The sequence below is a fragment of the Symphalangus syndactylus genome, chromosome 1, assembly GCF_028878055.3.
Source record: "Symphalangus syndactylus isolate Jambi chromosome 1, NHGRI_mSymSyn1-v2.1_pri, whole genome shotgun sequence".
NCBI classification, from domain to species: domain Eukaryota; kingdom Metazoa; phylum Chordata; class Mammalia; order Primates; family Hylobatidae; genus Symphalangus; species Symphalangus syndactylus.
This window is the reverse complement of record NC_072423.2, coordinates 106312187-106328017: the sequence shown is the minus strand read 5'-3', so window position 1 is coordinate 106328017 and position 15831 is coordinate 106312187. Positions and strand designations below refer to the sequence as shown.

The following is a 15831-nucleotide window of genomic DNA, read 5'->3' as shown; positions in this document are numbered from 1 at the left end:
CCACTCCTTAGCAAGGAAATCATGGGCGGATATTTTCCATGAGCTCATTCTTCCTGTTCCTCTCCCTCCTGGTGACTCCTCCAGCCAGTTTCCCCAGGGGACAAAAGTGGGGATGCCTTTGGGGAGAGAATAATCCATTTCAATAGAAAAAGCAAGGCGAGTCTCGCGATAACTGCACAGGCATGGACCAGAGCGATCTTTTCTGAGGATCTGGCAAGATGGCAGAAGTAGAGCAGAAGAAGAAGCTGACCTTCTGCAAGGTCACCTACCGCGGCGTGGACCTGCTGGACATGTCCTACGGACCAGCTGCTGGACATGTCCTACGAGCAGCTGATGCCACTGTACAGTGCGTGCCAGCGGCGGTGGCTGAACTGGGGCCTGCAGCAGAAGCAACACTCTCTGCTGAGGCGCCTGCGCGATGCCAAGAAGGAGGCGCCACCCATGGAGAAGCCGTAGTGGTGAAGACGCACCTGCGGGACATGATCTTCCTGCCCGAGATGGTGGGCAGCATGGTCAGCGTCGACAACGGCAATATCTCCAACCAGGTGGAGATCAAGCCCGAGATGATCGGCCACTGCTTGGGCGAGTTCTTCGTCACCTACAAGCCCGTAAAGCACGGCCGGCCTGGCATCGGGGCCACCCACTCCTCCTGCTTCATCCCTCTCAAGCAGTGGCTCAGCTAATAAAGGCGCACATGGTTCCAGTCAAAAAAAAAAGAAAGAAAAAGGAAGGGGTTCGGAATGCAGTGACTGGAAAGCAAAGCAAGGCCGTGGTGCCACTGTGGGTGTGGGCTTTGGGTGTGGGCTTTTGGGTCACTCATACATGCATGTGTTCCTGGACATGCATTTTGTGCACTGACCTATTCCTGGGCATGAGCCTGAATTCACTCTTGCCCCTTTGTTGGGAAGCAGAAACGCGTGGGATTTCGCAGTTACTTTCTTTTGTCCTCTTTAATCTCTAGTTAATGCTGAGCTTCTGCAGAGCCAGAAGGGTCTTAGGGCCTACTCTGGAAGAGCCTCACTCCCATTCTCCTTATTCCCTGGAGCTCTTCTGGATTTCTAGCCTGTGTCTCTCTCGTTATAATCACAGTTTTCATGTTGTGATCCAGTCTTTATCCTTGCTCCTTAAGCTATCTACTGAGCACCTTCTGTGTGTATCATACATGTGGTAGACATGAAGACAGAGTAATGCCGTATCTTAAGAAATGTCACAGTCTTAGGTGGGGACAGAGTTTAATTTTGCAGTGCTCAGTGAAAGGTGGATCTGACTACCTGATGGCAGCATGGAGTCACAAAGGAAGCATTCTAGTCTAGTTTCAGAGGCTGGTGGTCTGAGAAGACGTCGTGCGGTGGGAAGAGGGTTATTCCCATATGAGATGTGAAAAGTGGATGGGAGAGAGCGTGGCAGGAGAGCCAGGGAATGGATTGAGAGTGGGTTCCCAGTGGAAGGGTGCATATGCAGAGTCCTAAATGTGATCAGGAGCAGGAGAGTAGGGGTAGGAGAGGAAAAGAGTCACCAGTGATGAAACTGGAGAGGAAAGTGGCAATTTTAGATGAAGTAAATGCTTTTCACCAGAGTTCAACTGATTTTCTTCCTAAACTGTAACTGAAGCTAAACCATGAATATTGAAGGTAAGTTTTACATTGAGTAAGTTCTTATGTTTTGAATGTAGAAGGAAAAAGTAAATTATGACCGGTTGGCTCTGAGAATCATTGGTCTTGCCATGGCATATATCTAATTCATTCAAGGTTGGTGTTTCACATAACAGGACAGACACTAATGGATTTTCTGCTTTGTTGTTTCAGCACTTCAGGGAGCATCTGGACAAACTTTTCGCCAAAGGAATTGGAATGTTGGATATAGCTCTGAATGAGGCCTTCAACATTCTGAGTGATGTAAGTTCCTCTTCGATTTGCCTTTCTCATCCCCTGGGGAATAGACGGGTGTTGTTTTAAAAAATTGTGGGCCAGGCTGGGCGCTGTGGCTCAGGCCTTTAATCCCAGCACTTTGGGAGGCCGAGGCGGGCGGATCATGAGGTCAGGAGATCGAGACCATCCTGGCTAACACGGTGAAACCCCATCTCTACTGAAAATACAAAAAATTAGCCAGGTGTGGTGGTGGGCTCCTGTAGTCCCAGCTACTCGGGAGGTGGAGGCAGGAGAATGGTGTGAACCCGGGAGGTGGAGCTTGCAGTGAGCCGAGATTGTGCCACTGCACTCCAGCCTGGGCAACAGAGTGAGACCCTGTCTCAGGAAAAAAAAAAAAAAGAGAAAAAAAATTGTGGGCCAGCTCTGGCTGACACTGAGCAGATCTATAGGCATGGGACTAGAGAGTGAGACTGGCTGGCCATTTAAGTCATCTAGGGAACCAGATGCCAGCCAGTGAGGTCAAACCACGAGAGCACAGTGGGGAAGAGAGAATGCTAGGGAATGAGACCATGGAAGCAGCAGGAGCCAAATTGAGTAGTGTCGTAGAGACACTAATGAGGGCTTTGACTGTGTGGAGTGGAAAGCCATTGGAGGGTCTAGGCAGAGAATGACATGATCTTGAACTCAACAGCATTTTTCTGGCTGCTGTATTTAGAAGCAACTCTAGGAGGGCAAGGACAATAACAGGGAGGCCATTAAGTTATCTGGGTAAAGATAATGGTGACTTGGACTAGGGAGATAGCAGTGAAGATGTTAAGAAGAAAAATAAAAACCACTCTAGGTATTTTAAATAGTAGGAGTTTAATTCGGGCAATTGATGGCATAAGGGATGGAAAAACTGAGAAACCAGAGAATGAAGCAATCCACAGATTAGCCAGATTAGCATCAGCAGGAGCCATCTCCTCTCTAGGGCAGGGGTACAACAGGCAGGAGGGGTGACATCAGAGCCAAGTCACTGTGGCCATTCAGATGGGCCATTCAGAAGTGTGGAGGAGGCTACTCAAGAAGAACTGTGACCACGGAGGGAAGGACCTGTCATGTGGAAGCTGGAACTATGGAAGAGACACAGTCACGGCCAGAAAATACCTATCCCGAGAGTGTAGAGAAATTGCTTAGAAATATCTTGATTCTTTCCTTGCTTCCTTTCCGCTTTATATGATCCTTGTCAAACTGTTGGGGAGCTTGAGAGCTGTGGTTTGCAGGAAGAAGGCATGGGATAGTCTGAGAATAAACACACTAAATGGAGCAACATCACCTTGAGGTGTCAAGCAGGAGCTGGGAGACCAGCAGAGGCTCCCAAGGCCTTGCTGCTGTTGGTCTCCAGGCAGCTCTGTAGGGCAGGCTGTTGTCATTTTGCAGGTGAGCAAGCAGAGCCCCAGGTAGGTGAGTCATTCACTCCACAGTTCATAACTTGGATTGTGGGTTAGTTATACCTGACTCCAAAACTTGAGTTTTTACTACTCAGCTATACTGGCCTCTCAAGAAAGGCTAGGCCCTAATTTCTAGACTCTCTTTTACCGATAATACCTGTTGCCACGAAGATGACTGTTTAGATCTCAGTCCTGAGCCAGTGTCATGACTGCAGAGGAGAAGAGAAAAATAAGGAGAGAAGGTGCCAAGTCAACTTCCTCAGTACAAATCCAAGGCCCCTGTCACCTCTTGAGCTCCAAGGGGCTGTTGGCTACAGGATGTAAACATTTATGTAAGTGTCCGTGTTTTGGACAGTACATCTCTGTTGACAGCAAAGTAATAGTTTTAGTGACACAGCCGGCGAGGACAGAGGACTAGGCTGCCGGACAGGTGCCTTCTTAGGGCTTGGGTCTCTGCATCTCAGCAGGCTCTTTCCAGGTGGTGATATTGAAAAGACCTGTCACAATCTGAAAATTCCCTCTCATTTTCTCTCAAAAACCTAGTGGCCAGAGCAGGGGGAGACTTCTCTGAGCTGTGGAGTCCCTTGTTTGGGAGTCTTCCCTGCAGTGAATTTCTGTTTCCCTGTTCTCTGGCCTAAGTGGTGAAGGAGAAAGGGTGAGGAGATTGTTGTATGGTTAAGTCTGTGGCCCTTGGAGTAAGGCAGGTTGGGCTGAGAAGCCTGACTCAGCCGGAGTTTGCTGTGTGGCCTCGAGAAAATGATTGAGTCTCACCCTTATTTTCCTCATCTGTATAATGGGGATAGGAATTGCCCTGCACTGGCCATATAAATTGCAAGGCCCAGTGCAAAATGAAAGTGCAGGGTTTCTTGTTCACAGTTATTGAGAATTTTAAGGTAGTGGTAGTGAAACGTTGAACCAAGTGTGGAGCTTTCTCAGTGTGTTCTTGCGCAGCTGTGCATGTCACACACCCATGAGGCGGTCCTGGTGGTCCCTTTCTCGTGGGGTTGAGATTCAGCCTGATGAGGCAGGACCTGGCTCCCTTTCAGCAGTGCTGGGCTGGGTGACAAGTGCCACCTCTGTGACCACTGAGACCCCAGGTCTCTAGACACAGCTCCCACTGCAAATGCTTTGGTTCTCCTTGCCCAAGTCATTAGGAGTGTCTGCTCCCCTTCCTCTGTTTTCTGTTCCTTGTCCTGGTACCCTTTCTCTGTCCATCCCTTCCATCTATCTCCTTTATTCTCAGACCCTCCTAAGACACTATTTCCCATAGCATGCCCAGTTTAATGCTGGCCTGCCAAGGTACTCCCACATGGGGGTTGTGGTCAAGGTGGGGAGATGCCATCCTCCTCTTGTAGACTTACAAGGTACTTGCGCATATCAAAGGCCTTGAGAAGTCCTGCAGTGAACAAACCTTTAAAAACGTGTTTACCCACACTTACTAACCCAGGAACACTTTATATCATACCATCATCTCTGTATTAGCATCTTGTAGAAGTTACAGCTCACCAACCACATTTTGGGGCATAATATTGTATGCTCCAAGAAGGTGTATTCAGACTTTCACAGGGACTACTAAGACCCAGAGAAATCACCAACACATGGCGGACTTTTTTACCCTGAATCTTTGTGAGGGAAACATTTTTGAACAGGAAAACCCTCTATACCCCTGTAAAAATACCTCTGGAGTCTGGTCAGTCAGATAACCAGATGAGCTGAATATAGATATTGGAAAGCAAAAAGCCGAATAAATGTTCTTTAAAAAATACAATGACAGGCCAGGCATGGTGGCTCACACCTGTAATCCCAGCACTTCGGGAGGCCGAGGTGGGTGGATCACCAGAGATCAGGGGTTTGAGACCAGCCTGACCCACATGGTGAAATCCCTTCTCTACTAAAAATACAAAAAAATTAGTGGCAGGTGCCTGTAATCCCAGCAATTCGGGAGGCTGAGGCAGGAGAATCGCTTGAACCCGGGAGGGAGAGGTTGCAGTGAGCTGAGATTGCGCCACTGCACTCCAGCCTGGGTGACAGAGCGAGACGCCATCAAAAAAAAAAAAAAAAAAAAAAAAAAAACAAAAAAAACCAGAAAAACCCACACACACAACGATAAATGTTACAAAATGTCCCAGCTTGAGATTGGTTGGCAGTTAGCACTATATTTGTTTGAGTGCACATTTATCTCATAGGGAGAAACATTTCATATGATCTCTCGCCAATGGGCTTTTAAATAGCTAAACTCTTTGACAAACACAGAGGTGGTTAATCTCCCGTGAAAATGAAGCTTTATCTATTAATATTTTCTACTTCATCAATATGACCTTCAAGTGATATTATTATCTTCCTGTGTATTATGCCTGCCTTTACAAGTCAATACGAAATAAAAAGTTATTTCTAGAACACACACATACACGCACACGCGTGCGCACGCGCTTAAAATTGTGATTGTGGCTGGAGCTTAGAATGGTTCAGAGGTTACTATAATTAAATGGAGTTAATTCTGTCTTACAGTTACCTGCATTTCAGTTTCGGTATTTGCTCAGATGACTTAAAGGCTTGCAGTTGTTGATACAAGTGGCTTTGAAAGGAGCATTCAAATAAACTTCTAAGCCCCTTCAAGCTATTGATCTCTGCTGCATTCATTAGATTCTGTAAGAACACAGAGCCAGTTTGCTACAGTAGTTAGCATCTACCTTGTCATGTGACAACTGCAATTATCGTTTTTGGCGATGAATGTGATCTTTGCAGTGATTACCTTTTAAAATTTTTTCTTAGCCAATTAAATAAAATTCGGTGACATTTCAAAGACTGTTAATCACAACCAAATGCTCTAAATGTCAGGACGCATTGAAAATTTCACTGCTAACTGATGAATCACTGAGCTAATTGTAGTTCATCATCAGGCCCTTGTCATTGTTATTATTATGGAAAACACTTTCATCACTCTCGCTATTCAATAAAAAAAGTTTTAGACAAATATGAAGAGAAAAGATACTACTCATCAAAGCATTTGAATTTAATTGCATTCTTCAAAATTCTCCAGCTACAGATTGCAGCAGAGAATACCAGGGACTCAGCCAGAGAAGAAAGTACTGTTTTTAAATAAACAGCTCCTGGCAGCTCTTTATTCTAGTCCACATTATTCAGATATCTTCTTTTTTCCTCTCTTTCTTTCTATGTGTTTGGGAAAATTTTTCCAGGATGTTTTCAGATGAGTTCATGAACAGTGATCCTAGAGCATTCTGTTTTTCCCCTTGAAGCTTTTGTGACCTGAAGCATAGATTACTTTTATGCATTGGCTTGTTGCTGAGTTTATTCAGTGGTGCGAAGGCTGTGTTTAATGCAGTCTCCCCAAAACATCTCCAGAACAACCTGTTGATAAGACCAGGCTACAAGGCTGTTTTATCTTCTGCAGTAAGGACAGAGTCTTAGCAGCTTCCCAGAGTTGGAAGGACAATGTCCAGATATTTATTGAGACTGAAGTTTGGTTGAAGATGGACCTTTTAATGGGAGATGAGGGAGGGGGCTTGGCTAGGATCAGGTAAGAATCCTAATATTTCTGTTGAGCATTGGTGAACATAGCAAGGGAAAGATTTTGAGGTCAGGGGTTCAGTCTTAGGGTGTAAATTGTCCTTTGATGCTTTCTATTGAAGAATCGATGGGTCTTTCAAGAAGTTCCTGGAATAAGCAATGAGGTTATTTGCAAGTTTTACCTTCCTGGGCAAGCATTTTCTGGAATAGTAAGTTATGTTGATAAAGACAGTAGAATAGTGGTCGTGTGGAAAGCTTTGCGGTGTGATAGCGGAGTTTCCAGGTGTTTCTACCTACTAACATGACAGTGTCAGGGGCTGCGTCTGCCCATTAACTCAATTGCACATGTGCAGTCGGAGTTGCAGGAGTGGCTGCCAGGGCCAGGACTAACATGAGGAAAGTGTCTGGGGCACCACATGTAAGGAGCACTCACCCTCAGGATCACAGCCCTGGTGACTCCCCTGTGACCCTGAAACCCTAAAAGGGATGCAGGAAGTAGAGGCAGGAGGAGGAGATTAACACTTTTGGAGCCCCACCACCTATCCATTTGCTCATTGACCTTCCTGTATTACCGAAAGGCCATATTGTGTGCTAAATTGGAGAGTAGATTCTAGAGCTTGATGGTCTGGATTCAAATCCCAGCTATGTCAGATAGTAGCTGTGTGACCTGGGGCAAGTTAGCTAATCTCTCTGTGCCTTAGTTTCCTCCCTGTGAAATAAAGATAAGGATAGCGTTGCAAGACTTCCTTAGCTCAGCTAAAGACAGGATCCTTGTCACATGGCCACGAAAGTTTAGCTTGCAGAAATTTGACGAGTAAGAAAAATGGGATTTATTGGGCAAAAAGAGAAAAAAGGGAAACAGGTACTAGTCCCGCTAGTACATGCTTCTTCCCACCTCACAGATTGAATTCCAGGTTCCTCACAGGAAGAGGAGGGACCAGGCTCCTCCCCACTGCAAATGACACAGACTTCTGTGGCTCCATCCCAGTGCACATTCCTCCCAGTGTACAGGCTGGTTGGAGTTTTGTCAAGGAGCCCTTCCCACCTGGCTGTCTCAATAGTACCTACCTCAGAGGTTAGTAAGGATTAAGTAAGTTCGTGTTAATACACGTAGCCTGGCATATAACAAACATTGAACATTTAACCTGTGGTGTACCAACCACTTAAGGATGTTATTCTTATCTTGTCTGTGGAAGAATGAAAGCTCTGGAAAGAAACTTATCCCAGGCACACAGCTGTGTTGCTGAGATGACATCGAGTGCTTTCTCCTATGCCATGGTACCCTGTGCGTGATTCAAGTTGGCTTTGCTGTGTCTCAGTATGGCCATAAGGCAATTCCATTCATCCATTTATCTATTCATCTATCCAGTTATGTATGGTCTTCTCTCAAGTTACTGCAACTTCAGACTCCACATCAGATGTCTAAGTGCCTGAAGACTAGGCATTAATACCTTTAATTTGAATGCTTTATTAGGTCTCTCATTCACCAGTGGCCAGCCAGCAAAGCCAAGAGTAGCCACCATCCCTCCCCAGTGTCATGGTTCAATAGATTGAACCTGCCAGGCACACTCCCACTCAGTGCCTTTGCACTTAACGTTTGCCCTTCCTGGAATATCTTTCCCTCAGATACTCACATCTCTCAGGTATAATTCAAATGTCACCTTCTCAGTGAGGTCTTCCCTGACTACGGTTTCTAGAATTGTCCCCTCCCATTTCCTATCCTTCTTTGCTTTCTTCTTTCCCCACCCTTAACATCACCATTATCAAACATACAACGTAGTTTACTTATTTACCTTGTTTTTGTATGTCTTCCCAAAGAGAATACGAAGCTACACGAGGGAAGAGATTTTTGTATGTTTCATTCCTAGTGCTGTGTGGGCACTTAGCAAATAATTTTAGAACAAATGAATACACTTTGCAGATTCTAATAGAGAAGGTTTTTACTTAATGAAGGTTAAAGATTTTTTATGTGTTTCCCATCTCGCAGCATTGACATGTAATTGTAGGGATTTTAAAGGACATGGTATTACTTTCAATTGCATCATTAATAGCATTCATTAAGGGAATTTTTCACCCCGATTCCAGGGAAGGACATTCTGCTCTGGCAACCATATTCAGTCACTCTAGCTGCCTACCATTCACAAAGGCTGAGAGCTTCTAAAATCTTATATAAAGCTGAAAGTTGAAGAAGTCTAGGGTTTTACATACCAGTGAGCGCAATCTTAGAACTTCAGTATGCCATACATGCTAACGTATAAACTAATGCGTAAGTTTACATGCCAACAATATAAATTTGAAATGAGCCCTTATTAAGAAAATACTTGGGCTTCTCATGTGAATTGTCATGTTACTGACTTTCTCTCTATATGCCTAAAACCTCCTTGATTTTATTATATGCTGCATTCTGTACTCATCAGATCCACCCAAACTAGCCTCATTTAGATTTTGAAAGAAATGTCGTCTCTCAGGTAGCCCGTTGCTCGTATAATGTGTTCGTGAAACGTTTCTGTGCCAACTCCTTTGGGCGTATTTGCTAAAACACAGTCCATGCCTGAAGGTAAGAGACGTTGTGCAATCCTAGACTCTTCCTTCCCACCTCATGTGTATTTTTTGAAATCCCCCTGTGATCTGTATTTGGATCTATTGGGGAAAAAAAAAAAGCCAAGCTCGATAAAGTATTTAAAGATACTTATTCTGAGCCAAATATGAATGACTGTGTCCTGGGGTGCAGCCTCAAGGGGTCCTGAGAGCATATGCCTAAATTGTGGTCATGTTACAGCTTGGTTTTATACATTTAAGGGAGACTGAAGTTACAGGCAAAGACATAATACACATAAGGTATACATTGGTTCAGCCTGGAAAGGCAAGACATTTCAAAGGGATGGGGGCACTTACAGGTCATAGGTGGATTCAAAGATTTCTGACTGGCAATCCGTTGAAAGAATTAAGCTTTGCATAAAGAGTTGAAGTCAGCAGAAAGAAATCCTTGAGTTAAGAGGGGTGTGGAAGTCAGGGTTTTGTTATGTAGATGAAGCCTCTTAAGTGGCAGGCTTCAGAGAGAATAGATGGCAAATATCTCTTTTCAGACCTTAAAAGATCTTAGTTAAATCTCTCCTGGATTAGGAAAAGACCTAGAAAGGGAAGGAAATTCTCTAGAGAATGCAAATATCCCCCACAGGAGAAGACTTTATATGGCCATTTCCAAATAAGTTAAATAAATATATTTTGGAGTAAAATACCTTGATTTCCTTCAGGGCCTACTATCTGCCTTTCAGTGCTATGCCAGAGTCAGGTTGGAATTTTGTATATTATTGCTACAAAGAGTCTGTTTTGTCAGTCTTATGATTGTGGTTTTAACATTAGTGCTGATCAGTTCTCCCAAAACTCCAAAGGGAGGGGGTATAACCAGGCATGTCTGACCCATCCCCCACTTCCTGGCATGGCCTGAAGTACTTTTTCAGATTTCTTTGGGATTCCCTTGGCCAACAGTAAGGTCTGTTCGGTTGGTTGGAGGGCTTAGAATTTTATTTTTGGCTTAAAGATCCAATTTGTCAGAGCAAATGTGGTGATCTGTGTGGAAAGACTTTTTGTGTAGGTTGTTTTGGTGGTGGACAGTGTGCTGTCATTTTAAAAGGCTTCCTTAGTCCCAGGTCTCATGTCTCTGATTTTTCACTGATACACAGAATTCTCTGATGTGTATACTATTTTGAACTTATTTCTTTCTCTAGTTCAACCACACGGGACAAGGAAGTATCTGCAGTCAGGCCATCATGCTCATAACTGATGGGGCGGTGGACACCTATGATACAATCTTTGCAAAATACAATTGGCCAGATCGAAAGGTAAGTTGATGCTGATCCTGTCTGTGCAGTGGACTCCACTGAGAATCTTTACTGTAATCTCCAGCTTGTCCATGAGTAAGTGGCTCATGTAGACTTAATCTCATAATGATCTATGGTTTCTCAGCCTTGTGTTTTTTGGTTGACCAAAACTGAAGACTGGCTTTTCTTGTTTTCAAAAATGAAACTTTTGGAGGAGAGAAGAAACTTGTAAAGACTTATTGGACGTATTCTGTGAAAAGATTCGTTGTTAAGTGTGCTTCATCCATATTGGGCTGTGCTTTTCTTTATTTTTATTTTCCCTTGTGGCAGAGCTTCATGTTGGGCCCAGCATCTATAGAATGGTGAAATCGGTCATGGTAGCCCTGCAGGCCTCTCCTTTACATATTGTGTTTGTATAGTTCCTCCCATGGCCCCCATTACCACCCAGAAACTTCTCTCTATCCCCCACTACTGTTCCTCACCATTGTCAGAACTTGTCTGTTCTCTATTCTGATCCTGTCTTTGCTTTCCAAGTTGACAGTTATTAACCTTTTGAGGCCATTGTGAGGTTATTAATTGACTGATATTAATATTTTTGGTGTATTCTGAGTGCCTGAACTCAGAGTTTTCTCAAGCTGTTATGTTGCCTGAGTTCCCTGGGGAGATCCTTAAAATTATGTATACCTGTATCCTACCCCACCCCTCCAGCAGCAAAATCTCTGGGGATGTGGTTCAGTAATCCATGTTTTTAACAAGTTTCTCAGTGGGCACCAGCCAGTAGACTGACAATTGGTGGTCACTGTCTCACCTAAATGGTGGAATTTTAGCAGGGAAAAGACATCAAAGTGGGTGCTGTTCTGGGGGTATCACAAAGGTGTTTTTCTACTACATGTGCCAGTAGTGTTATCCTGACTGTCTCTATAGGCACACGAGTCAGTCCAGGCCAAGTCCGTACTGCTTTATCTGTTTTGCATACTTAATTTCTGAGAATTAAACTCATTAAACACACTGGTAAAAAGAAACAGGAGACAAATGACAGCTGTGTCCTCAACTCTATCTAGGGAGCACATACTCTGAACATGAGATGGGAGGTGTCATTCTATATTCCCTTAGTCACTGTTGGTCCACACCTATCACTGGCATCTCACCTCACCAAGTGTGAGCCTAGTCTTTAAGACTACATACATTTTGTGCAACATGGTCCCCAAATGGGTGCCAACTCCTTCCCCTGCCATCTAGTCTTGAAAAGAGCCATCACCTCTGAAGCTGAAGAAAAAGCTGGCGGTGCTGAGCTGACTGAGTATGTGGGATTCTGAGATGTCTCCTGCCCAGAGGATATCCAGGAATAAATTTGATGAACCATAAACACTGAGTTCAGTCCAACCCTTGAAGTAGATGGAGGTTCACTTTTAGACAAGGTTATATTAGATGTCAGCAGTATTTCATGTGGTAACTTCCAGAGACAGGTAGAGGCCCGAATTAGTTCATAATAAACATACATGATGTGAAAGGAGGAGGCTGCTTGACACAGTTGCACCTCTGTAGCACACAGCCCAGTGCTGAGCGTCTGGCAGGGCCTAATGCATAGCCCTGCCGGGTGGCTGAGTGACTGAGGGGGCTAAGAGGGAGGCTCCAGTATAAGTAAACATGAGTAGGGCCATGGACATTTTGCAGCCAAATAGAATGTTCACAGATGACATCTCAAATCATGGTGAAGGATATTTTGCATTATTTAGAGCCATTTATAAAAGCAGAAGAAAGTGAAGGGGAGTTTTAATAAGCAGCTCTATGAACAGCAAGTTTTTTCATGTGAGTCTCACATGTTGTATCACGTGAATCTTTCCCACTTGGTGACATTCAATGGATAGCATTTATCCAAGAATATTGGTATTTAAATGCCCTGTCGTTACTTGTAGAGGCATAGGATGAGGGCTGCAAAGTCCTAATTCTCCAGACAAAACACAAATTTCAGTGTATCTTTCCAAATGAATAGTATTCATTTTAGGCCAGATGCGTTCTTGGATTAATTGAAACCAGAATTCTGGAAATTTCAACATTACTTAAAGCAGTTTCATCTACTTATCAAGTATTATCAAGCAGAAGTGGATTTTCTTTCTGTAGCAAAAGGGTCTTCTTTTATGATTACAAGTTAACAGCAGTCTTTCTTCCCCTCTGCCCTGTTCTGGAGAGTTCCACGACATTCTTATACATATACATTCTCTTCTTTATGAACTTCCATGTGAAGGTGCAGGTAATAAACTCGCATAAAAACCCAATACGACTCAGCATTGTGTTAAAGTGAGATGATGAGCAATGTCTGAGCAGTCATCTTTCTCCATTATTTTGAATGTTAGCTATTCAGTAGAGAGTTGCGCCGTGTTGTAATTGACAATCTTCAAGATTGTAAAAATGGGAAATGGGTTCAGGAGAGAAAAAAATGATCTCAAGGCTGGAATGTGATTCCCATAAAACAGTAGTTCTCAAACTTGAGTGAGCTTCAGGATCACCCAGAGGGCTTGTTCCTCTACAACTTCTGATGCAGTAGATCTGAGTGAGGCTGAGAGTTTGCATTTCTAACTAGTTCCTGAGTGCTGCAGAGGCTGCTGGTGGGGAACCACACTTGTGGAACTACTGCCACAAGAAATAGCCCAAAGAGTAGGGTTTAGATACTCTACAGGCTTTTCCATATTGCTGCCCTCTATTGACTTTTACAAGGACCCATTTCCTCAGTTTAATTCAGTGCACAGGTGTGTGTTTCTTGGTTCATGTTCTGTCTTAAAAACTGTCAATTACCAATCAACATTAAAAGTCAATATATTTGTATTAGTCCATTTTTACACTGCTATAAAGAACTGCTTGAGAGTGGGTAATTTATAAAGAAAAGAAGTTTAATTGACTCACAATTGTGCATGGCTGGTAGGCCTCAGGAAACTTACAATCATGGCAGAAGGGGAAGCAGGCACATCTTACATGGCGGCAGGTGAGAGAGTGAGTGAAGGGGAAAGAGCCTCTTATGAAACCATTAAATCTCATGAGAATTCATTCACTATCATGGGAACTGCATGGGGGAACCACTCCCATGATCCAATCACCTCCCACCAGGTAGCTCCCTCAACATCTGGGGATTACAATTCAAGATGAGATTTGGGTGGGGACACGGAGCCAAACCATATCATTATTCTATAAAATTTTAAAGTTGTAGTTTCTCTCATAATGGATTACACCTGGCACTTTGGGGCCAACATTCCTATATGACAAGGCCGCTGCTGGAGCTGAGCAGCAGCTGTCCCCATTAGTCAGCAAATGCATGCTTCCTTTGGACATGACCCTCATCACTACTCTTCATTTCCTCTCAGCCCACTTCACTCATGTGGTTTCCCTCCCACAGGTGTGGAGTTCCTGACCACTGCTCTAGGGGAACAGGTACTTGCTGTTCCCCAGCCTCCGGGGATTTGTTCCCTTCTCTTAGGTTTGCCCGGAGCCTTCCCTCTTCTCCTCCAGCCAGAGGCCATTTGTCCTTGCCTGAGCCCTAAACTCAAAACTCCCTAGGAACTGGCTTAAGGAAGTATAGCTTTGTGTCCAGTACAATAATTATTTCTGGACCTGTCTTTCATCTTCATTCTTTGGTGAGTCCAAGAGAGCAGGTTCTCTACTTCTGAGCAATCCTACTACCTTTCACTATATCCATTCCTGCCAAGAAGTGTGGTGTAGAGGGCCCAGGGTACCTGCCTGAGCCCTTCCCCCTAGTGTTTATATCCTGTGTAATCTCTTTACCTTCTGTGTGGGCAGGACCTGTGGCTGCTTTTAACCAATGGAATCTCGTATAGGTGAAGGGTTTTGTTTCAAGTCAGTTGATTTTCGAGTTAATCAGAAGGGGTATTATCCTGGGTGGGCAGGTTTTCTTTCTTTCTTTCTTTCTTTCTTTCTTTCTTTCTTTCTTTCTTTCTTTCTTTCATTTCTTTCTTTCTCTTAATCTTTTACGTTCTGGGATATATGTGCAGATTGTGCAGGTTTTTTACATAGGTAAACATGTGCCATGGTGGTTTACTGCACAGATCATTCTATTACCCAGGTATTAAGCCCAGCATCCATTAGCTATTCTTCCTGATGCTCTCCCACCCCACAAAGGTGCCCAGTATGTGTTGTTTGCCCCCATGTGTCCATGTGTTCTCATCATTTAGGTCCCACTTATAAGTGGGAACATGTGGTTTGGTTTTCTCTTCCTGCATTAGTTTGCTGAGGATAATGGCTTCCAACTCTAACCATGTCCCTCCAAAGGATGTGATCTTGTTCCTTTTTATGGCTGCACAGTGGTATATGTACCACATTTTCTGTATCCAGTCTATCACTGATGGGCATTTAGGTCAATTCCATGACTTTGCTATTGCAAATAGTGCTGCAGTGAACATACACATGCATGTTATCTTTATAATAGAATGATTTATATTCCTTTGGGCATATACCCAGTGATGGGATTGCTGGGTCAAATGGTATTTCTGCCTCTAGCTCTTTGAGGAATCACCACATGGTCTTCCACAATGGTTGAACTAATTTACACTCCTGGGTGGGCCTTATTTAATTGAGAATCCTGGAAAGAGGGACTAGACCCTCCACGAGGGCAGAGAGACTCTCCCTGATGGTGTGATGAAGCCTTTATGGCCAGAAACTACAGGCAGCCTTGAATGTGAGAGTGGCTTCCAGCTGACAGCCAGAAAAAGGCTGGACCCTCAGTCTTATAGCAAAAAGAAATGAATTCTGCCAACAATCTAGGTGAGCTTGGAGGCAGATTCTTCCCCAGGCAAGCCTGCAGATGAAAACACAGCCCAGTTAGCACCTTGATTGCAGACTTGTAGGATCATGAGCAGAGGACCCAGCTTGTTTGTGCCCCAACTCCTGACCCACAAAAACTGTGAGATAATAATAACTGTTCTGTTTTAAGCCACTACATTTATGATCACGTGTTATGTAGCAGTAGAAAACTAACACAAGAAGCAAGGAAAAGGGAGAAAGGGAAGGAAATTACTTACATAGCAATGCTATAAAGCATCCCCAAGTCTAGTGGCTTAAAATAACAATAATTTATTATTTCTTGTGATTCTGTGGGTTAACTAGGTGGTAGTTCTATTTCACGTGGTATCAGGTGGGGTCCCTGGTGAAGCTAGGAGCTTGACTGTCTGCCTCAGT

The 15831-nt window shown here is 44.0% G+C and overlaps 1 protein-coding gene across 5 annotated transcripts in view; it reads left to right on the top strand.

Moving 5' to 3' along the window:
* The window catches only part of CACNA2D3 (calcium voltage-gated channel auxiliary subunit alpha2delta 3), a 959332-nt gene that overhangs the window by 499207 nt on the left and 444294 nt on the right, over positions 1-15831 (top strand). For all 5 annotated transcript variants that reach the window (XR_010122405.1, XR_010122406.1, XM_055273813.2 and 2 more), the window contains exons 10-11: positions 1806-1895; positions 10555-10668. Coding sequence is in view for 3 of the 5 variants with exons in the window: in XM_055273813.2 (XP_055129788.1) it covers positions 1806-1895; positions 10555-10668 (204 nt within the window). In the remaining 2 variants the exon portion in view is untranslated. The remainder of the gene's footprint in view (positions 1-1805; positions 1896-10554; positions 10669-15831) is intronic.